At 42.8% G+C, this 23,021-nt stretch overlaps 2 protein-coding genes across 2 annotated transcripts; both read right to left on the bottom strand.

The window, feature by feature from the left end:
* Window positions 1–9,234: 9,234 nt before the first annotated feature.
* Window positions 9,235–12,854, bottom strand: polr1f (RNA polymerase I subunit F). The gene is made up of 4 exons (XM_085446592.1): window positions 12,503–12,854; window positions 11,026–11,167; window positions 10,583–10,791; window positions 9,235–10,369 (listed from the first exon to the last, which is right to left on the bottom strand). Exons 1-4 carry the CDS (start codon window positions 12,802–12,804, stop codon window positions 9,892–9,894), a joined length of 1,131 nt encoding a protein of 376 aa, XP_085302718.1. The 5' UTR covers window positions 12,805–12,854; the 3' UTR covers window positions 9,235–9,891.
* Window positions 12,855–16,106: 3,252 nt separating this feature from the next.
* tmem196 (transmembrane protein 196) lies at window positions 16,107–22,474 on the bottom strand. Its single transcript, XM_085446764.1, has 5 exons — window positions 21,990–22,474; window positions 19,768–19,824; window positions 17,986–18,121; window positions 16,901–17,019; window positions 16,107–16,819 (listed from the first exon to the last, which is right to left on the bottom strand). Exons 1-5 carry the CDS (start codon window positions 22,152–22,154, stop codon window positions 16,748–16,750), a joined length of 549 nt encoding a protein of 182 aa, XP_085302890.1. The 5' UTR covers window positions 22,155–22,474; the 3' UTR covers window positions 16,107–16,747.
* Between the last annotated feature and the right edge of the window lie 547 nt (window positions 22,475–23,021).

Here is a 23,021-nt window from a genome sequence, read left to right as displayed (position 1 = left end):
AAGAGCATGGCCAAATCTCGCCCACCACCACCAGTGTAAATCTGAAACTAGACACCTCTCTCTCTCTCGCTCTGTTTCTTTCTGTCTCTCTCCGTGTCTCTTTCTCAGGTTTTTTTGTGCTGAACTGTTTCATTGCTTGTTTTCACAACGGTGATTTAATACACATCCATGCTGAGACACTCACCGTTTCTTACTTACAGAGGCACAAAGTTGTTATTCAGTTTGTGTGCGGATTACACTCATGTGTGTGAAAGAATAATTTCCCCCACCCTGCAAATCGTGTTTCTGCCAAACATTTCATAACATACTAATAAAGCAAATTTTCAAATTTGAAAATCTGAGAGGGAGGAGAGTCAAAGTGAAAGGGAGGGAGTGAGGAAGATGAGTTTAACTCTTGACCTGTGTGCCTAGTCTTCATTGTGTCACTCTGGCTCTCTGCACATCCTGAAGCTGACTCAACTGTTCACTCGCTCCACCTTCTGCTACATCTCCCCCCTCCCATTGGCCGGACCCTTTAGCCAGCAACCAGTCACGGGCTGTTTAGACAGCTGGGTGGCCATGTGAAAGATAGGGCTCATGCCTTGGACAAACCCTGATACCACATAATATATCTTCTTAACCCCACCCTCCCATACCTCCCCCTCCTCCTCCAGATCTACACCTTCCATTCGCCAAACCGCTGCATGCCTTCAGTTACTCTGTTCTGAAAAACCCTCCTTCTTTTAATCCAAGCTCACTCACCACGTGACTCCTCTATCCACCCTCACCCATGTCAGCACCTTTCCCCTCCCCCCCTCGCCCTCCCCAGCCCTCCCCACACCCGTTCTGTCTGAGTAATGTCTGTGTTTACTCTCACCCACTCTTTACTGTGTATTTTTAGGGTGCCGTGTTTCATTTGTTTTAAGAGTCATATTCTCAACCTTCAGCCCGTGTGCTCAGATGTCTGAGTTTCCTAGGCAACAGATGTTATTCTTTGATGATGATGATGATGATGATGACAACGTAGATAGTAGCAGAACGAGTATGTGCTTCGGCACTCTGGGTTTGCCCTTGTCTGGGTTTGTTTGTATGTAGCTCGAGACATTGTTTTCTCCTCTTTACACCAAGATTATTTATGTGGAACAGGTTAGTAGAAAAACTTCTGAGTGTTTCACAGATTAGGATTTTTTTTGTAGGACGAACAAGCTTGAAAATATGCACAGCACCAAAGAGAAATGCCAGTAACTCTCACACAAATAAATAACATTTTTAATCTCCCAGGGGAACTATTGATAATAGGCAGACCTGCATGAGCACCTCTGGGCTTCCAGCCAGTTTCATCAGATACAATCATGCAGAAAAAATGTCAAGCAATAACTTGAAGTAATCATTTTCTGTAGGACTATCAGTCTCTCACATTGTTGTAAAGGAATTGTTGCCCACTCTTTTTTACAACATTACTTCACACCATTGAGGTTTGCAGACCAGTCCTGTGATTTCTTTTTCCACAGGACTCTACCTTAACATTTAGCAAGGAACACAGCATCAGTCTTTTCAGTGTTTTTATGCAGTGTCAGATAGCTCTTCTCTGATACTGCTCTACTTTTCCTGTGTTGTTGATGCATTACATAACTTTCACACAGAGATGTATCCAATTTGGGGTTCGGTCTTCCAGCACGTGGACTGGAGGAGCAGGGGTTCAGGCCACCTTTTGCTTATCTCTAAGTGCACTTTTGCTCAACACAAAAATATCTGCAGATTTGTTTTTCTTTGTTTTCCATTCAAAAATATTATATTCACTAAACTGTTTTTTACTCCATATTTGTTTTCCTGGTCATCTGCATCCTATCTGAAGTGTTTCTATTAGTGATTAGATGAGACGTTTGAGAAGCACAGCTTCACGTGGATTTGCTGCTCCTAGCAAACAGAAGGTTTGAACAGTGAGTTGGTGGGACTGCTGTTCTCACAGGCAAAGCTGTGTGTCTGAAATGACCATATTAAGGATATCCCCTCTCTAAGCCATCACGTGGGTACAAAAATAACAAAAACTGTCTGAAACTTAGCCGGAGCTTTTGACTCGCGGGGATTATTTGCACATGCACTGACCTCATTAGTGGAAATGTTGTCTGTGTTTCAAAGGAACATCTGCTACAAGAGTATATGTATGCATATAAAAGAAAGCATGGAAAGTTTTCAGTGTCACTAGTCTATCACAAATGATGACAGTTCACTAAAAGATGTGTTTGTGCAAGTATATATCATCCATCCATCCGTCCGTCCATCCATCCATCCATCCATCCATCCATCCATCCATCCATCCATCCGTCCGTCCATCCGTCCATCCGTCCGTCCGTCCGTCCGTCCGTCCGTCCCGCCATCCATCCGGCCATCCGTCCGTCCGTCCGTCTGTCCGTCCTTCCATCCATCCATCAATCCATCCATCCATCCATCCATCCGTCCGTCCGTCCGTCCGTCCGTCCGTCAGTCCATTCATCCATCCATCCATCCATCCATCCATTCATCCTTCCGTCCGTCCATCCGTCCGTCCGTCCGTCGGTCCGTCGGTCCGTCCATCCATCCATCCATTCATCCATCCATCCATTCATCCATCCATCCATCCGTCCGTCCGTCCGTCCGTCCGTCCATCCATCCATTCATCCATCCATTCATCCATCCATCCATCCATCCGTCCGTCCGTCCGTCCGTCCGTCCATCCATCTGTCCATCTGTCCATCCATCCATCATCCATCTGTCCGTCTGTCCATCCATCCATCCGTCCATCCATTCATCCATCCATCCGTCTATCCGTCCGTCCGTCCGTCCATCCATCCATCATCCATCCCTCCATCCGTCCATCCATCCATCCATCCATCCATCCATCCATCCATCCATCCATCCATCCATCCATCTGGGTGGCAGGGATTGGAGCCTCTTCCAGGATACGCCCTGGACAGTCTATCACAGTGCTAACACAGAAAGACAGACAACCATTCACACTAAATTCACACCTAGAGCCGGTTTACAATCACCCATTAAGCTAACACGCCTGTCTTTGGACTGCAGGAAGGAGCCGAGGGACTCAGAGAGAGCCCAGGCAGACACAGGGAGAACATTCAAACTCTGAACAGAATGGTCCTGATGCACCACTTTGCTGCTCTGGGCAAAATTCAAAAGATGGAAATGCTTTTACTCAGTATGAATAATATGAGTGCCTGGGATTTCTTGGAAGTTGAGAGAACACACACTGGAAAGGCTGGTAATTTCCAGTTTTACCTCAGTTCTTGGGAATATACATCATCTTCTGAAAATGTGCTTGCACCATGATGCAGACTTAAAATAAAAGTGAAAGAAGACAAATAATTATGTTGTTGTTTTTGGGGAAAAAAGAAAAACTCCTCTCCAGCCTGTATGTACACGACTTCATCCTGTTATTAAAGAGATGTTCGGTAGTTGCTGTTGCACCTGTCGCATGCGTTGATCCTTGCTCTTTTCGCACCATAATCATAGTGGCAATGATTTAATAGCTATATTATCTTTCTGCAGTATTTTTTAGTTTTCTGTAATCAAAATTTGTTTGCACATTAGAGTCAGAAGATGGCTCACTGATCAGGGGACATACTTTTCCTGTAAGTGCTTTTCCAGAATCCGGCTCTAAATGCACGCATCACCAGCAGTACAGGCCACCCAGGTTTCACTTTCTTTTCATCTTACTCCCATCTCAGTGTTGCCCAGCAGTGCCTTCAGTCTCATCTGCAGTTTGACAAGGTCGTCATTAAAATACAATAATAAAACATTTAGTTGCGTCCTGGGTATTGTCCTGAAAAGCTACGTGACTAAACATGAGATCATTTTTTCCAGTCCTAAATTTTTTTCCCCCTCTTGGCTTATTTATTTTTCTGTGGTTTCGGGAGGTTGGGCTGAATGTCTGATGATATGCTGTGTGTGTTCCTCTCCTTACCCCTCCCCTTATAACTCCTCTCCATGTTTGCTTTTCTTTAAATCTATATACAAAAGGTATAAGGAGTGATAAAGATTTATTTTAAAATTCAGCTTGTTTTGTAATTCTCATCTGCTCATATGTTATAGCCTCTTTCTTTTAATTATCTTTGTATCTGCAGATCACCATAATAGCAGCATACTTCATTTTAATCTTAACTGTAACTCCCAGTATGTACCCGTTGTCCTTTCCCTGCTTTTTTTTCTCACTGTTTTGGGTGTAGGAGTTATAGTCTGTCTGCTCTGGACACTGTCTAGACGCCTATGAGCCTCCCATTACCTCCTGATTATACTGAGCCCTGTGCAGGCTCTAAGACACTCAAATAAAATCTTTTCTTGCCCTTTCCAACCCTTTTTGGAAGGTGTTGCATAAAATTCAGTTCATATAGGTTGCAACATGTGATGCGTCTCAACCATTTTCAGTTAAATATGGCTTCAAATCATTTGCAAGTCATTGCGTTCTTTTTGGGTTAAAAGAAACAAGCTTACACATTTTTATACTTTCTGTGAATTCTAAAACTGAACATCCTTCATTAAACACTGAAGCAAGAAAATCAGCTAACGCTCAGCAGTCCTGAGTCTTCTTTATCCTATTTTTATTTAATGATGCTCTAAATGTTTGCAAGGCCTTGACTGAAAAAGACAGCATCTGTATGTGACTATATGTTTCTCTAAAACCTTTGAGCATTGATGGTTCCTTTCCAGATGTGCAAGCTGCCAAATCCAAAGGCAGTAATGAACCCCAATACCATCAGAAAGACCAAAGTTAGTCAAAGTTAGTTACCAAAAGTTACGAAAGTTAGCCCTGATAAGAAGCGGGATGGTCCCTGTTTTCTTTAATCCAGAGGATGTGGTGTCCATTTTTTCCATGACAGTCATTTTTGGAAGTGTTTCTGAGCCCGCGCAGTGTTTTTCATTTTTAACACAGTGCAGTGTGAGGACCCAAAAATCAAAGGCTTCCAATACTGATTTTTGGGCTTGTCCCTTGAGCACAGAGATTTCTCCAGATTCTCATAACCTTGGTATGATATTATGAATGGTACACAATGAGACACCAGGGTAACATTATTCTATAATTGCCTCTCTAAGATGCTCTTTTTATACTTAATCTTGTTACTGATCAGGTGCCAATAAACATAATACGATTTCCTCCAGCTGTTCCTTTTTTAGTACTTTTTCAGCCTCTTGTTACCCCCTCATGTTGCTGCCATCAAATTAGCTTATTTTTTTTTATTAAATTGGCACATTTTCTCAGTTTAAATATTTTGTTTTCTGTTTTATTGTAAAATAAAATACATTGTTTTTTTTTTAATTTTCATTTTAGACAGCTTCTCACACAAAACCACTCCCTTGAGCAAAATGTAGTTGTAGACATCTGTAGTTGTGAAGGTTACTAAGGACAGGATTGCGCCAAAGAAAACAAACTAAGCATGGCAGTGAAACTGGTCACCAACCATATGTGATGTTTACTTTGGGTGTTAGTAGTGTGTGCGCGTATGCTTGAATATGTTTGTGTGCAGATCCCTCGAGGAAGATCTGAACACTTGATCCGGTGCGACTGTGGCGCGAGCGCGGGCTATTCGCCTACCTGAGCGAGCACGAAAAGCAGAGACGCAAAGCAGAAGTGCCACAAAAAATCTCCCAGAAATGCCTTTGAAAATGCCATAAAGAGATTTCATGGATGTCAGTAGGCCTGTGAGAGATGGGCTTTGATACAAGTCGGCCCTGCCTGAGTCGTGTTGGGAGGATATATGACCACAGTTGCACGGCTCTGACTGGTGGAACACTTAAGGTTTTATGACCTGCTGCCATTTGGGGCTCTGGGATAGAGCAGAGTGCCGACCACATAACTAATTAGACTTGGCCAACAGAGGTGTGTAAGGATGGGGATTTGTGGATTGTGGGTTGTGGATGTGGTGTGTCTGCATGACTGAATTAGCGAGCGAGCCAGTGAATGTATGGCACAGGTTGTGTGTGTGTGTGCATGCATGCACGCGTGTGTGCATATGTCCCGAACCTGGAGAATTGCGTCAGAGCGCCGTTTGTTCTCCATAAAGACTCTACTGGGCCTTTCATGTAGGTGAGGAGCCGCCAGGCCTGGAAACTTTGACACAGGAGATAGAGGCCGGCAGCCAGCCTACACACTCATTAACACTTACACACAAGCACACACACATACTCAGATAGTACTCCTATCAAGGCTGACAGAAGTCTATGAAGTATATGAAAAGACAGTCTGGCCTCCTCAGCAAAAACAACACTCCTCCTATTGTCTCATCTCTCCCACCCTCCCTCTTCTTCTTCCCATCCGAGGATCACAAAGATAAATGACCGTGCACAGATATGAGAGTCCAGTTGCAGGAGGGGGAGGTGGTGGGCTGAGGGGTGTCAGAAGTGGAATGTGTGTGAACTGCACACTGCCTCGTATAAATCAGGGAGACAAGTAGGAGAAGGAGGAGGAGGCCAAGAAGGAGAGGTAAAGCAGGAAAGGGGGGCAGTCAGCTTTAGGGAGTGATAGGAGGAATGACAAGAGGAATGAGCGAAGATGGAGGGAGGGGAGGGTACAGGTGCAAAAGAAGTGCACCCGGGCTGGGGTTGGAACTGGGCGAATGAAAGTGAAGACGCACGAAGGAGGTCACGGGGGGACGGATTGCAGCGAACAATCACTTGAACTTCTCACATAATTGTTTCTAAATGTCTTTAAGATTACAAGTGTTTTGCGTATTTTCACAGTTGTGCAATTTGAGGTCATCCACGGCATTCTGGGAACGCTGTAATGACTGTGTGATTACAAGAACGCAAGATGGTGAAAACTTAAATGGAGTAGTTGTTTTTTTTTTTCCTGCAGAGGAATGAAATATGTGTAATGTGAGCATTTATATGTGTGCATTTTGTGTGCCCGTGTTTCAATATACGAAACACTCGGGTTATTTTGGGTCAACGCTATCTACTTACTCACACTTGATAAGTTGTAAAAAATGTCTTTATCAAAGATTTTCTTTTCAAGCCAAGTCATAAAAAATAGGAATTCTGACAATTCGTTCAAGGAACAGCTTGAAATGTTGTGAAATATCCCCCTTTACCCTTTCGCTGAGGTTTGGATGTAAAGGGTTAATGCCCCGATTAAGTATTTAAAAATGTGAACTATTTCTGGGCTTACATTAAATGCTAGGGAACCAGCAGAGACTCCAGGAAGTAGCTGATCCCAGCCAAGAAATAGTCTGATACTCATAATTCTCTGTAAAATGCCAGTTTTTTTTTTCCTTTTCTCCTACACTTTGGTTCTTGCACAGGTTAAACAAAGATGATATAATGTCTTTATCTGTAACTTTTAGACATGCTATCTTAACCTGCAGGGTTTCTCACAGTTTTAATGACTGAGTGCCAGTTTAGGAAGCCAACATATACACCTCAAACAGTTTGAGTTAATGTTTTTATTGTGTCTGTTGAGGAGATGATGGTTTATGTTGGTAACTGACATTTTTATGCTGAAATGTTTGTTTTTCTTTTTTCTTGTTAACCATTAGTGAGGTACAGTCTTGTGAGACAGAAAGTTTTCACGTGACTTTGTGCAGTTCTGTCAACAAGTAGGTCTGTCCTTACTGCTAGCATAGGAATTAAGAAGGTAAGAAGCAGCGAGTGCAGCTAATCAAGTGCACCTAGTTTACTGATCACTAGCAAGTGGAAAACATTGAAGACAATTGCTAATCCCAGCAAATTCATCCCAGCATCAGACCATGCAATGCTCAGAAAAATTACAAAAAACCAAAAGGTAGAGCTACATCTCAGACTCTACAAATCTCAGTTTGCAAATTAAAATTTAAAGTTTATGACAGCACAGTTTGTTTGGAAGGCTTGCCAGAAGAAACTTCTCTATAAGAAGAACATGACATCATGGTTTGGGTTTATAAAGTTGGATCTGAACAAACTACAGGAATAGTGGAGCAGTCCTTTTGGTCAGACAAGACCAAATAAACCTGGCAGTCACTCAGTCGACCATGAACTCCTCTGTGGACCAAAGTATTCAAGAAGCAAACTTGAGACCATCTGTCTGACTAGTAAAGCAACAGGACGATGATTAAAAGTACAGCAATGGCTGAAAAAGAAAAGAATCAAGGTAAAAGTAAAAGTCCAGAGCCTACAACAAAACGTTTGAGATTTTGAGATATCTCCATTTGGAGCTGTTTGGCCATAATGCACAGCGCCACATTTGGTGAACACCAAAAGCCGAATACAGTAGCAGCTGTCAAGCACGGAGGTGGAGACGTGTTGATTTGGGCTTGTTTTGCAGAGACAGGACATTCTAGAGTCAAATGCGAGACCATCTGTCCGACAGCTAAAACTTGAGCCGGTCTGATTCATGCAACAGGACAATGTTCCCAAGCACAGCAGTGAATCTACAACGAAAGGACCCGGTCATTGCAAACCCTTGATTCTCCTCCTCCAACTAAAGCTCCAACCCGAACCTGACTGAAATGCTGTGAGAGAGCTGTGCTTAAAAACATCTCTGCAAGCCTCAATAAAATTAAGCAACACTGTGTACAGACAGCTGAAGATTTAAAAGAAAAATGGAATGGAAATATTTCGCAAGTTTTTCTTATTAATGTTTTTTTTCCTGTTAGTGTATGATTGATAAACAGTTTAAAAAAAGTTCACGATGAAGTTTTGCTGTTGTTTCTTGTCAGACTGGATGCTTTGGATACAAGCAGCCCTTTTTTTTAAGACCTATTTGAATGGCTCTCTGCAGTGTTCTCCGATCTGTCCACCCAAAAAAGATGCACACACAGATGGTGCAGCTCATGCAGATGACAGAAAAGTAAGATCAGGTGTGACTGATGAAAATGAGCCAAGTTAATCGCATCCCCTTATCTCTCCTCTTAGGCAGCTTCCGATAAGCTCTCCAACTCTTAGCACCTAGCAGCTAATTAGACTCCCCACTGAAAAGCAGGAGGATTTCTCTCCCTCACTCTGTGTGTGTGTGTGTGTGTGTGAGAGAGAGAGAGAGCGAGAGAGAGAGTAAAGAAAACACTTAGATCTTTAGTCTTATCTCTCAGCTTTTTATCACTCGACTCCCATCGGTCAAAGCAAAAGAGCTTGCTGCAAAACTTTTCACGGCACACTGCAAAAATACAGGAATTTGTGTCTCTCTGAAATCGAAGCGCTGTTCAGGAGTGTGTTTACAAAGCACAGGTGTGTCAAATCATCACTGAAAAGTAGACATCATGACAAAATATCAAAATAAAGAACTCTTTAAAAGGGTGAGAATAATATATTTTTTTATTGTCAGCTAATTTCTGCTCTCGGTCAAAGAAAATCCATTTAAAGACAAAAGTGAGCGACACGAAAGTAATATTCCATGGCTTCACTGTCACTGTGCCTGATTCATTTCCAGGCCTTTCACTGAATACTGTGGATTTAAGTAAAACGTTCTCCTTGCTTTGCAGTCACAATCAGAACAATTTGTTAAAGACCTGTATGGAAGCATGAGCCAAAGTCTAGAAGTCAGCTGGGCAGCATTAGTCGTTTGGCTTTTGTTTCTTAAATGCTGAACAGGAGAAAACATAAACAGCAGCAAAGCAAAAGATGATCAAACTGTCTCTGCTGGTGAGTTTTTGCCTCTGGATTTTTGTCTGCCAGACTGATTGTAAGAAGCAGTTTGGCTCCACCATGTGGCGAAGGCTGGAACTACAAGTGAGGAAAATCTGTCAAGCCCACTCCTGATCTCTCATTTCCATGTTCTCTTGCATGTCCGACATTATGTTTATGAGGCGAGGAGCCAACTTTGGGATGACAGCCAGGCTCTTTAATGATTAAGGCACGTCAGGATATTCCTCCAGGGCCGTCGCTGTCACTAACACACTCAGTATGTCCTTGATTATTCCAAATGTTTCACTTAATTTGTAAAGATACCATTTTTTAGGCATGCTGCTCTATTTTGACTTTTCTCTTTTTCTTTGGTTTCACCGGGTCGGGATCTTCACTAAAAGATGATGTCACATCGTTTCCTGATTCACGTTTCCTTTTCTTGCTTGGCTTGTCACTAATGTAACCGTTGGAGTCGCTCCCGTGGACCGCCACCTGAGAGACATCCATCTCCTCCTCCTCTTCTTTTATACGTTTTTCCTTCTTCTTTTTCTTCTTCTTTTTGTTCTCTGCGGCTTCATTGCCGTTTACCTCATCCCTCATCCCATTCGGCTCTGGTGTTACACCGTTGTCCAGCTGGCATGCAGATATGGTTGGTATCTCTTCTTCTATCTCCTCTTCTTTGACTTTCTTCTTTTTCTTTTTCTTCTTCGGGGTTTCTTCAGAAGCATCCTGGGTGGGTTCTGGGTCCTCCTCGCCTGCAGGCACACTGGTTTCTGTGCCCTCACACATGGCCAGCAGCTCCTGCACCCTGAGGCACACAAAGACAAAAACAATCAATATAGGCCAGCGCCATACCAGCGCTGATGTGAAGGTCTGAGTTGCTCGCCTATTGTTCAGGAAAAAACTGCAGTGACTACTGGTGTGATGATGCTACCGGCAGCCACAAAGCGGCGAGCATACTGAGGCCTTTAGCTTTGCCCCGAAGCTACTAAAATCATCATCACTGATACTGCACACTTGCCTGGTCTTGTCCAGTCGTCCTCTGATCAGCAGCACCCCAGCAGTGTCGGCGTCGAGCGCCGTCACATCAAACTCCACCTCCGATCCGATCCTCGGCCCCGCGTCTCTCCATGTTTCCACAGTAACCAGATTCGGTCTGGGAATGCTGGCGTTGAAGCAGCCGTGCACCAAGCAGCCCACGTGGCTTATTCCCAGTTTATTTACCTTACCCTACAAACAGACGAATACGTGATACACGCTGTTAGTTATTGTATTTTATCAGAGGCAATTTATCACTCCCACAAAGTACAGGTACGCCTCAAAGCCCCAGGTTTTAATATGTCACTTGTATATTATAACAATAGTAAACACTGAAAAGTGCAGGTCTCTCTTAACAGACACTATGTCAGGTAAGGTCCCGTCAGCTTCTCTGCTTCTACTAAATAATGTGAATGTAAATCTCACCCGTAGTTTTTGTCCTTTTTGTGGCTGAAAAACAATAAAGCTGGCTTCCACGTCCACGTGGACGTAGCCGCTGTCGTCGTAAATGTCTCCGAGGTGTCTCACTATCCTGATGTTGTCGTAGGCCAAGGGGACTCCGTTCAGACTGAAAGAGACAACAGTAACAGGGTCATCTCGTGCATTAACAGTTTATTTAAACTGACAATGCTTTACTTAAAGGAGAAGACCAAACCTTTTTGCGTTACCATTACTGGTTTTAATGCTTTTAAAAGCTGACTGGTGTATGAAAGGATTTAAAAAGGCCGCACGCAGTGATTCATGCATAAAATACATTTTGCAGACAATCACACGTTGTTGGTACTTTTACCTCCGCAGAGCACCACAGTGGATTCTAAAACAAACAATTAAGATGTGATTCAAGTTCAGATTATAAACTTTAACTCAAGGGGTTTAACAAAATAATTACATTAACTGTTTAATCCAAGTTTCAGAGGCTCACAAGTAACAGGACAGTAACAGGTGTTTGTTTTTAGCCAGGAGAGGCCTGCTCTCTCTGTGTTAAACAATAAATTAAGCAGATAAAGAATTTTAAACTTGTATTTTGTAGCTGTTCACTGGAACTATCATTATGTGGCCCATAGAGATATCAGTGCATACAAAGATGATCTTCATCAGGCTGAAAAACCAAAGTAAAGCTATAAGAGAGAGCAAAATCATCCGTCATCCCGGTGGAGGAAGTGTTAAAGCATGAGCATGCATGGCTGCCAGTGGAGCCGGATCACTGGTGTTTATAGATGATGTGACAGCAGGACGACCTGGCGATCGTCTCTGCTCAGATTCAGACAAATGCTGCAAAACTGATTTCACAGTGCAAATGGACAATGGCCCGAAGCACACAAACCCAAGGGTTTCCCGAGGCAAAGAGCAGAGATAATCGTCAATGGCCAAGTCAGTCACCTGAGCTCTACTAAATACAGCAAGTTTTCAGTTACTGAACAAACAACTGAATGCAGTTATTGCCCACAAATAAGCAGCAACTGGTGGCTGCAGTAGAGACCTGGTAGAGCTTCTCAAAGGAAGAAACAGCAGTTGGTGATGTGACGTTCATGACTTTTAGACTTTAGGCACTCATTGACTGTAAAGGATTTAAAAACACATTGGCTGTATTTTCCGGACAATCAATGCCCTGAATTAAAGCTAAAAGTCTGCATTTCAGTGACAGCCTCCCAACACCACCTTCTTAACCCCTAAAAGCACCACCTCGTCAGCAGGTGTGTGTCCGATAAAGGACCTAACAGGATGTTTCATGAGTAGCTACTAGGTTCTTTCACAACACAGGAGACAGCAACACGAAAACTCAGCGGCTAGAGGACATCACGGCTCGTGTGCGTGTTTGTGTTCGTGGGAAAGTGGACTGTCCGGCTCAAAATGCTTCATTGACTGGATAAAAACGTCGGCGGGGGGAAAAAAAAAGAAGCACCTTTGAGAGAACTTGAGCAGCTCGGCCTCCAGCTCCTCCTTAATCCCCGTCTTCTTCTTGTTTAGATACACGGGCGGCAGGGCGATGTGTCTCCGGTGGGTGTTCACGACCAGACACGAGTAAGGCGCTGACAACAGCTCGGAGGCAGCGGCGAACGACGGGATCGATAACGGGAGAGCGGCAGCAGTGTTTACCGGTGCTGGGGTCTCTTGGGCCGCCTGGTCCGGGACGGACACGTCGGGAGTTTCACCGGACATTCTCACATGTTTTGGATTGTCCTCACCATGCTCCAAATTCGCCATGCTGCGTAGAAAGACCGGAAGACAAACAAGAGGTGACTTCCGCTTTGCGGATTGTTGAACTGCTGTTAAAAACATTTGTTATTGTTGCCCCCTGCTGGTGAAGAAGAGAAGCGCCCTCCACAAACTTCATACTGCAAGCTTATTTAATAGTTTATTTTAGGTCCCATTCACTATCTTTAAGTAATGGTTGTCAAAAAGTATTGTGTTTAATTGTTTTTTTAGACACAGAAATATTGTAAAATCCTTGAAAGCATTAGAAGATATGAAGAATTGTATGACTCACTGCCCCTTTTGTCTGCAGAGCACAGACTGAATCATCATCAAAACACTTTTACACTCTTTAACGATTATAAATGAGCGACTGCAGACTTAATGGCTGTACATGGCTAGTCTGCGTGCAGTAATGCTTTAATGTTTCCTGGCATAACATGTTGATGGATTTAAATGTTGCATGTGGCCAAACTGTCTGTTAGTTTAAATAATGAATGTCCTGTGTAACATGGTGAACTTATTCTGAGTGGCTATTTCATTTTCACATTTTAAATTTATAAATAAAATTTAGCCCTGCAAAGTAACTGCAGCCACAGATAAATGTGTTTCATTTGAGCAAACACCTGGCGGCAGTGGGAAGGAAGAACTCCTCTTTAACAGGAAGAAACCTCCTGCAGAAGTAGGCTCAGACATTTGCCAGCATCACTTTTAACTTTAGACAAAATGACAAAATTTTAGCAAATTAAAATGAACACCATGCAGCTTTGCTGTTGTATATAGCTGTTATGATGCTTACGTAAGTTACCTGATGCCCTTTGTTATGTAATCTACAAGTTCGGCCCTGATAGTCCTAGCAGGGATGCTGTTAGGGAGCTCGTGGGGTAGGAGATGATCATTGATTCTGTATCCCATTCTCACCTGCAGAGCCACATTAAGATCATTAGGGTGACCTGAGGTGTCAATTAGTGCAACTAGTGCAGCGTGTCCAGCCATACACACAGGCATGCACTGAAAATATCCTGACACATGCACAGATGAATCTAGTGTTACTGTTTTCTGACAGGGCAGCACCGCAGGAGGTCACATGATTCAGCGTTTCTCTCTTTATCACACACACTCTCACAGGAATCGCAGACCCGGTGCTCTGTTAGGAGCCATGGCCCTTTCCTGTCTGTTGTCACGGTGATAAATAGTGCATGGTTTCTTAGCTCCCTGTGGCTTCTGCTGCTGTGGGCCCCAGTCAACACACAAACATGCATAAATGCACGCAGATGCACACACATCTCTGTTTGGAGCTTCTCTCAGGAGTTGGCAAACACTGTAATGAGGTGCTGAGCAGCAATGACGTTGTCAGAGCTTATCTTCATAACAGGTCACAGCTGTGTTTGTGTGCAAGCATGTGTGTGTGGAGGAAACAGGTTTTTATTGCTCTTCCTCCTCTGTGAAGCATTTTAAGCTTGCAGGTCTGACGGGTGCTATGAAACTGCTTTACTTTGTTACTTAACTTTACGACAAGTGTGGGAACCCTGAACAGCATCATCATTGCCTTAAACTGTGGTCTCATAAGAATGCAGTGGCTTTCTGAATTGATGATGCTATGAAGGACTGAAACTGCTAAAATCTAAAATTCAACCCAACAAATATATTATTGTCATTATATCCATGGATATCAACATGGATATTGTGATTTTCTTTGTATTTAATTCAATCTCTATAAATTCCCCTGTTATGTATTTTTCAATATAACTTCCCTTGTTATTTACTGATTGTATCATTATTTAATAGCTTAGTTATAAAAGAACCATACTGGATAAAGAAATTAAAAATGTTAAATATATTGGGGACAAATATGGTAGAGGAAATAGTGCATAAGTACATAGTTTGTAAATAACTCAATAAATAAAATGGCACATAAAATGAAAGAAGAACAAGTATAAGGCATGTGTTTACAAGAGAAAATAGATAACTGGTGGATGGTATTACACAGGGATTACATGAAGATGTGGGACCTATGGGTTCTTTGACACCCAGCATTTAGACTAACATCAAAACTTGAACTTCAGTGCTCCAACATCCACAAGATACAACTACTATTGCAATAAGTGACTGATGAGGTATAACACAAAAAATAAGGACCATCATGGAAGGACAGGCACTGCATATGCACAGATAGAGGAAGTGGCTGAAATCCAGAAATCATACAAGTGGTAGACAAAGCTGGACTGAAAGACCGCAACAGCACAGAGGCACCAACAATGGCAGCACAGGAACAAGCTCTAAGTACAAGATCCATAGAGGGGGTCTACCACACCAGGTAAGACCACAGGTGCAGGCTGTATAAAGATGCCCCTGAGACAATCCAACACATAACAGCAGGATGCAAGATGCTAACAGGCATGGCACACGTGGAATGCCATAACCAAGTGGCCGACATAGGATACAGAAACATCCGTGCTGAGTATCACCTTGAAGTCCCAAGATCAAAATGGGACCCACCCCCTGGGTTGTCGAGAATGACCAAGCTAAGATCCTGTGGGACTTCCAGATACAGACAGACAAACTGGTGACGGCTAACCAACCAGTAGTAGTGGACAAACAGAGGAAGACGGCTGTATACCGATAGCAATTAGGAAGAAGGATCATGAGAAGCTTGAGAAGTACCACTGGCTGAGAGAGGAACTCGGAGGGTGTGGAGGGTGAAGGTAACAGTGGTCCCAGTGGTAATCGGATTACTCTGTGCAGTGACTCTCTGAACAGGGCAAGTAGCTCCAGCAGATCCCAGGAACAACACCCGAGATCTGTGTACAGAAGAGCACAGTCCTAGAAACAGCAAAGATACTGCGCAGGACCCTCAAGCTCAAGAGGACCTGAGCTTGAAGACAGCCCGCAAGGTGTGAGATGGTTGCTCTGTGTGTGTTTTTGGTTTTTTTTGTTTTTAAAAAACACCTGGATCTCGTTAATATGACTAAGTCATTTAAATACGGTTCTTCATAGTGTGCGATTTTTCAGTGTGTTATTTTAACCTTTGGGTCTTACTATCACCTACAATGATGTAATGTATTGATTAAAATGCTGTAATCTGGCTTACAAACTGAAAAGTCACTCCCATCACATTTTTACTCAAACCTCACATACTTCACAAACACAAACACACTTCCACAAACATGTGTGTTCATGTACTATAAACACACAAATTGGCAACTGCATAATTAAAAAAAGGCTAATCTGCATAAACTGTGATCATAAAACCAGATTCATCTCAACACGTATTTAACACAGCAACAGTAAAACAACATGCAAGACTGTGCAATTCTTTTATTAGTCGTACTTTAATTGAATGAACTTTATAAGAAGCATTATAAAAATATGTTTGATTTACAAGCATGGATACATACAGTACATTGTGCATCACTGTAACTTTTCTCTCAAAGCATTCCATTATCAGATGATACATACAGTTTACCAAAGGCTATCTCAAGATCTGGCTTCCATAAACCAATAACATGACAGAGAGAGAGAGAATAAGGACGATGAGACTGAAATAGCTCTTCTAAACAAGTGAATCAGTTGCATGCTTGGTTTGTGCTCATCGCTTTGATCTGACTGGATGAAATGTATCCTTCACGCTCACAAATTGGAGGATTTCACGCAGATGTCTGTCGCTTCATTTGTCATCCAAACCGCAGCTCACCATCCCGGCTTTGGTGAGATTTAAACCGAAGGTATTTGAACCCATGTTTGCATAATATTCAGAAGCACAAACGGCTCCTTCATGCTCTCCGTTTCATCAGGCAGCAGGTAAACGGGTTCCAAGGCGACAAATTTGGTTCAGTTCCTGCAGTCAGGATACAGTTAAATGCAGTCTACTACAAGCTGCATTAGCTGCGTGACAGCACGAGTTTTAGTAACTGCTTCTGTTTAAGTCTGCAAGTCACCTCCTGCTGAAACTTCCTCAAGGAGATGCCGCGGTGTGTCCATTATAGGAGATCTGAGGAATACCATTACTGGAGTTGTCCAGGACCTCCTGTTAGAGACACACAAACACAAACCTGCTTAGGAAAAAAACTTCCGACAGCAGCTAAAGATGAGTCATGCAGTTTACTACCTTCTCTGTCATCTCATGGGAATGATGTAGCGAGTGTTCCCTCTCCAAGAACATCCTTTGCTGCTCCGAGCTTGCCAGACGACAAGTCAGCCACGTGGATAAGGTACAGGTCGAGATCCCTGGATAAGACCGGAAAAGGAAATTTTACACAGAAGTGAACAGAAAAACACTCAGTCCCCAGAGGATAAAACATACTGTACTGGATGATCGTCTGATTTCTATTTTTTAGTGCTAGTATGGAAAGAGTTTCACTTATGAAGTCCTATGTCTCAGCCAAAGTCTGTATATGGACTGCATAAAAGATGGACGTAGCCTTCGGGTACAAGTAAAGCCGACGCTGCAATGCCTCGTTTGATTTCAGTTATTTAGTTATCAAGCCATCCATTTTCTTCCACTTATCCAATTCAGAGTTGTGAGTGTGTGTGTGTGTGTAATAATATCTATGAGAAAATTAAACTACCTCGCTCTTGATTTATGTCCTCGGTAAATTCTCTCCTAATGGGCTTATGGACTCAGTTGCTGGTTGATTACTTTTGAAATTATGGCCCCATTCAGAGACTTCTAGGGCATTTAATCCCTGACAATTTCTTTAAGCCAAAATGACTTTGATGTATCGCTAACTAGCAAATATTATGTCCCTAATGTGGTTTGCATGCTAAAACTGTTACATACCTACTAAAGGATCCATTTTAACACTGGCATCAACATTTAGCCACAAGCACAACCTCATGGAGCGACTAGTACGCCGGCAGACCTTCAGAAAAGAAATGAAGAGGCACTTCTTCTCTGAATAAAACTGACAAAGCTTTTTTGGGGAGGGTGGAGGAGCACTGGAGAGTTGTTGAGATAGTGTTGAGATAAAAGTGATTAGCAGTAATAAGAAATGCTTGGTATACTGTTAGTATTGACAGGTGACTAATAAAGAAATGCTTTATCTTTACCCCCACATTTAGTCCCTTTCAAATACTTGAACAGAGACTAATAACGTTCTTATCTTACGATGAAAAATAGACAAAGACATGAGTTGTTTTCAATTGCGTCACATCAGATTGTGTTACGTCTTGCGTCCTTGTTATTATCTTTACCTAGACAAGCCAGAGTCATTGCAGCCAGGTGAATTGTTTGCATCTTGTCCGGCCGTTTGTTCAGTGCCCGAACAAACTGGACGTTTAAGATCCCGGCAATGAGACCACAGATGCAGCACGCTGAAAAGAGGATCATCTGAAAGACAAGGGGGGTGAGCCGCAAAATTGAGACCTTATCAACCAATCTGTAAACCAAGTGACAAAATGCGATGAGACCGGAGATATACAAATTACTACTGAGCTTCCATCTCCATCATTCTGCTGTTTTGGAACGAGGCTGCGGCGATGAGTAATGCCTATCAGTCAAAATAAATCTCATTCGCCATTATAAAATAGGATCACTCTCAAAGCCGACTGCCTGTTCCAGGAGCGATGTGCGGCTTGTAAATATGCTTGCATCACTCACTTGCTGTATTTGTGTGTGCGTGTCTGTGTTAAAGTGTGTGTCTGATTTGTGTGTTTAATGAATCGCATTTTACAGATTACTTCTTCGGAAATTGTGATCGGGACCAGGAAAACTAAATCCCAGTTTCAGAATCTGATTTTTTCATCTTTTTATTTATTTGTTTCTGGGTAGAATCTGATGAGAAAACAGTTAGACTTCCATCACCTTCTTATCAAGATAATAAAATCCAGATGATTCATATACTTCCCACTAATTGTGAATGTGTTTGTATTCCATCTGGAGTGCAAGCCCTCTTTCACCGCTCCCTGTGCAGATGCCGTTAGTGCCTTTAACCACATGGAAAACGGCATCTCGTATTTCAGTCGTTACCCAGGGAAGTGTGGAAAGTGGCTGGCAGGGGTCCGGAGCCAAACCAACCTAATGCAATCATCACCCCACAGGCAGACATGGGGAGGGCGCTGGAGGAAGATGGAGAGAAAAATGGAGAGAGTCGCAGCGTCGACATAACGGCTGGGACAGAGTGAATGGAAGAGGCAGATGGATAGATATAGTGATGAAAAAAAGGAAAAGCATGAGTAGGAGGAGATAGACAGGGAGACAAAAGTTGGACAGGGTGAGATGGGGGGAAAGAAAGGTTGAGGGATGTCTCTGTTACAGCAGATTGCGCTGACATTGATCCATCATTAGTCTCCTCCCTGCAGGAGACAGGGAGTCAGAGAGAAACACCAGGACTGGGAGACACTGAGAGACTGTAAAAAAGACAGAAAGAGTGACAGAAAGGGAAGAGAGGTGACTGCTTGTCTCCTCTTATTTCCTCAGATGTCTCTCTCAGAGCATACTGACTGCACCTGCTGCAACACACACACACACACGCACACGCACACACACGCACACACGCACACGCACACACACACACACACACACACACACACACACACACACACACACCTTTAGGTGTTCTTTCGTTGTCGAATATGCAGACTCTGTGTATGCTTTGCGTTCAGTATTCCTGATACAGATGACTTTGCATCTGACATCCACAACAGAAGACATCTGCATCATAATTCCAGCAAATACTGAATGAAAAAGGCTCCCAGGCACGTGACAGTTAGCTTGACTGAGCTCAGCATAAAAGGTAGAAACAAGAAAACAACCTGGCTCAGTTCAAAGCTAAAAAAAACAAAATCTACCTTCTACCTCTAGCAAAGGCTACAGGCCTTCTTGAACTATTTCCTGGTGTCTCTGCCTAATTCCTAGAAACTGGTACCATCCTGGAAATAGCTCAGTACAAACTGCTGAAATGTGAATCACTAACTAAACTAAAAGGAAATTACTTGGAGAAATAAACTGAGCTCATTCAGTATGTATGTACTTACAATAAGGCCAGTCCTCTTTCGAGCACACAGCACGCCGCACATCCCGCAGACCAGAAACTGGAAACAAAGAAAGACAGCAAGTAAATTAACACCTCTGTGAGTTCAAGTTAGTTTGTCATGAGAAATTTTTAGATGTTTCTTTTTTTTTATGGCACCCGTCCCTGATGCAACAATGGGAAATGCTGAAAATAACAGTCATTGAAATCAGTTATCCACGTGTGGTTTTCTCCCTCTAAAAATAACATTTCCAGAGGGATGTTGGTGGAAAAAGGAGACACGTCCTCTTATTTTTTATTTCAGGATAATTTACACTGTCTGGTTATTATTATTTAATATATAAATGTTTCTAGACAGCCTCTCCGTGTTAGCCTCGCCTCTCGCCCTATGGCAGCTGGGATAAACACCAGCCCCACCCCAACCTTAGATAATTGGATAAGGAGAAGAAAATGGATGGATAAATATTTCTAAGAGCCAGGTGCACTTATTAGAGTCCCTCAAGAGCTTTCAGCTCTTTATAAAGTCTCCTACCTATGGATCAAGTTGTTGAGCTGACACACACACACCCACACACACACACACACACACACACACACACACACACACACACACACACACACACACGCACACACACACAACTCTTCATGTGTACTTTAGGTCATTAAATTGTTTCACTGTAAAAACATTCTTACAATTTTATAACTATACTGCCCTATTCACCTAATCAGGTAATTAGACAGTAGATAGATTAGAATATATGATTTTATCATTTTAGGGCTCTGCCTGCTTTCAAAACTGGAGATCTTTTAAATAGACAATTCTCCTGTTTCACAAAAACTCTCACGATTCAGGTTTGCTGTTCATTGCAAAGAAAACAAACCAAAACCCAAACTGCTCCACTGTTCTGAAACTTAATCCAAAGTTGCAGAAATGATAAATTATTAATCACAATGTTTCAACACAATAAGGCACCAAAGGTTGGAGAGTCAGTGTCCTCTAAAGTCACTGGTCAGTGGGTTACAATAATTTCCAGGTCCCGAAAGAAGACTGAAACTCTTGGACAGCTGGGTGGCTGACTCAGCAGACAGAGCTCAACAGCTGCGTGGTTGAACTCACAGACGACCCGTTGCATAACATCTTTGCAGGAACTTCATCTACACTGCTGGAATCACGCGCACTTTAAGTGCACTCACGCCCAGATATGGAACCTATATACTGTGATATATCAGTAAATGCTTTTTTCCCCCTCTGTCTGATGCACACCCACATATTTACACTTAAGCAGTCTTTCAAAGCAGCCGTCTCACACCGATGATAATGTTATAGATGACTCTGTATGACTCATAGTGCTTCAGCTCCTGGCATTTATAGTAATTCTCAGCTATAACTGCTGACAGATAGACTATATATCCCCCGCTGGAGCGACTGTCACAGTAAAGTAGATGATTCAAGGTATGTGGCTGCTTAAGATGCCAGGAACAAACTTTTTAAATGTTCTGTGGCAAAATCGAGACAATGAGGCTCAGAGCAGCACAGAAACAGGAGCAGACACATTCAATAGACTGAGAGGATGTAGATGGGTCTAAAAGCTCCGACCCTTCCAAGCAATGAGCAGTAAATCAAGCATCAATTAATAAAGCCAATCTTTAGCTCCAGTGCGCCAGGCCAAATGGCTGTGTGTCTGCCAGGCTTTTATAGGCAAATACCATATGAAGCTGTGTCAGCAAAACCACACCAGGTATTGAAAGTTTGAAAACAACCACAAATATGAACAGAAATTCCACTTTTTCAAACAAAGAATTTCTGTAAGCAGAATGGATTTATTTGATAGGAGCTTAAATAAGACAAAAATATTTGAAGTCAATTAGTTTTTTGAGAAGTTTTAGAGGGAAAAATACAAAAATCTTTCAGATTTTTCTTTGATTTTCTGCACATTTTAAATATCAGTGTTAACCTAGGTGCTGTAATTTATGGTGTATAAATATATTAAAGTTCTAGTCTAGTCCTTTAGCCCTTATATGACCAGAATATGTTTCCCTTATTTTGATATTCTAATGCTTACAGACATGCAGCGCATGCTGTCTCTAGCAGGCTCTATAAAGAGCAAGGTAATTCCCTCGAGTTTTAACGGTCTCATCTTTCAGCACGATCCCTGGAGATACTTATCCTCTGGGAAAGTGAGACAAAGACAAAAAGTAGCGACAAGAGTTGCTCCAAGGACGTACACAGAGTCCACTCCAGACCGGAGAAGCGTCTCCCTGCTGCGGTTTATGATCGCCCCGGACCCAGCTGATGCCCACCGCTCCCAGGACGATGCTCGCCACACCCAGGCCCACCTCCACCAAGGACAGCAGGAGCAGGCTCCACAGAATCTTGCGGCTGGAGCACATCCTGCCCCGGGCATCTCTCCAGCTCCAGCAGGAGGAAGGCGCTGAGGCGGGAGTCCGCTTCTCGATGCTCCGAGGGCGGCGCTGCTCTACTGCTTCATATCCGACTGGAAGAGGCGAAAAAAGTGTATCCAAGCGTAAAGAGAAGAGGAGCGAACTTACAGAAGCGGCTAACAAACTATTTAAACAAGGAGGTGGGGGAAGCGTTGGCTCTCTGGTTGGAGATTATTGTGGTAAAGGAGCGTTCGGCTGAAGTTCCTCTGTGCACAACGCACGGCGCTGTCCAGGGTACTTAAACGCCATGGCGCGCGCGCAAGCATGCACCCATATACACACACAAACAGTGCACGCGCGCACATCCAGGGCCGTTACTAGGAGTTCGTGAGTCTCAGCCTCCGCCCACAGCGATGAAGCGTAACGTTCGTTAAACGGAACCACAGACAGGAAACACCTGTCACTTAAATATAAATATAAAAGCTACACTGATATGTACGTTTTATAAATAGATAAAACAGAACAGCGATTATTTTATCAAAAACTGAAAAAACTTGTTTAGTTCTTGGTTTTTTGGGTTTTTTGGGGGGTTTTTTTGTTTTCTTCAAACATTCTGGAACTCGGTGTTTGTTCTCTTTATATATTAGTTCCAGCTTTGGGTAGTAGATTTATTTATTCTTTAGTGATATTTACAGTCTTTGATTAAGAAGGTGACAGCTCGTGACTCTGCTTTTCCAGCATGTGCATGTCTACAACCAGAAATGATTAACCATGTTTTCACACTTCTGCGCTCTTCTATTCCTGGATTTAATTCGCTTTTCTGAGAGTTTCACCTGAAGGAAGTTGCATTTAATATAGTTAACTCAATAACAGTGA

This window comes from Copadichromis virginalis, linkage group LG22 (genome assembly GCF_057382275.1).
Source record: "Copadichromis virginalis isolate Kocher_CV1m ecotype Utaka linkage group LG22, C_Virginalis_male_GT1.1, whole genome shotgun sequence".
Lineage (NCBI taxonomy): Eukaryota > Metazoa > Chordata > Actinopteri > Cichliformes > Cichlidae > Copadichromis > Copadichromis virginalis.
The sequence above is the reverse complement of the archived record's forward strand: the minus strand, read 5'-3'. Positions and strand labels throughout refer to the sequence as shown.

Coding starts and splice junctions, on each gene's coding strand:
- tmem196 (XM_085446764.1), bottom strand. CDS start 22,154: ATGTGCTCCAGCCGCAAGATTCTGTGGAGCCTGCTCCTGCTGTCCTTG. Junction 19,825..21,989: donor CGGTCTGGAGTGGACTCTGT/GTACGTCCTTGG, acceptor CTTTGTTTCCAG/TTTCTGGTCTGCGGGATGTG. Junction 17,020..17,985: donor AATGACTCTGGCTTGTCTAG/GTAAAGATAATA, acceptor GGTCTTATCCAG/GGATCTCGACCTGTACCTTA.
- polr1f (XM_085446592.1), bottom strand. CDS start 12,804: ATGGCGAATTTGGAGCATGGTGAGGACAATCCAAAACATGTGAGAATG. Junction 10,792..11,025: donor AAAAAGGACAAAAACTACGG/GTGAGATTTACA, acceptor GTCTGTTTGTAG/GGTAAGGTAAATAAACTGGG. Junction 10,370..10,582: donor GGACGACTGGACAAGACCAG/GCAAGTGTGCAG, acceptor TGTGTGCCTCAG/GGTGCAGGAGCTGCTGGCCA.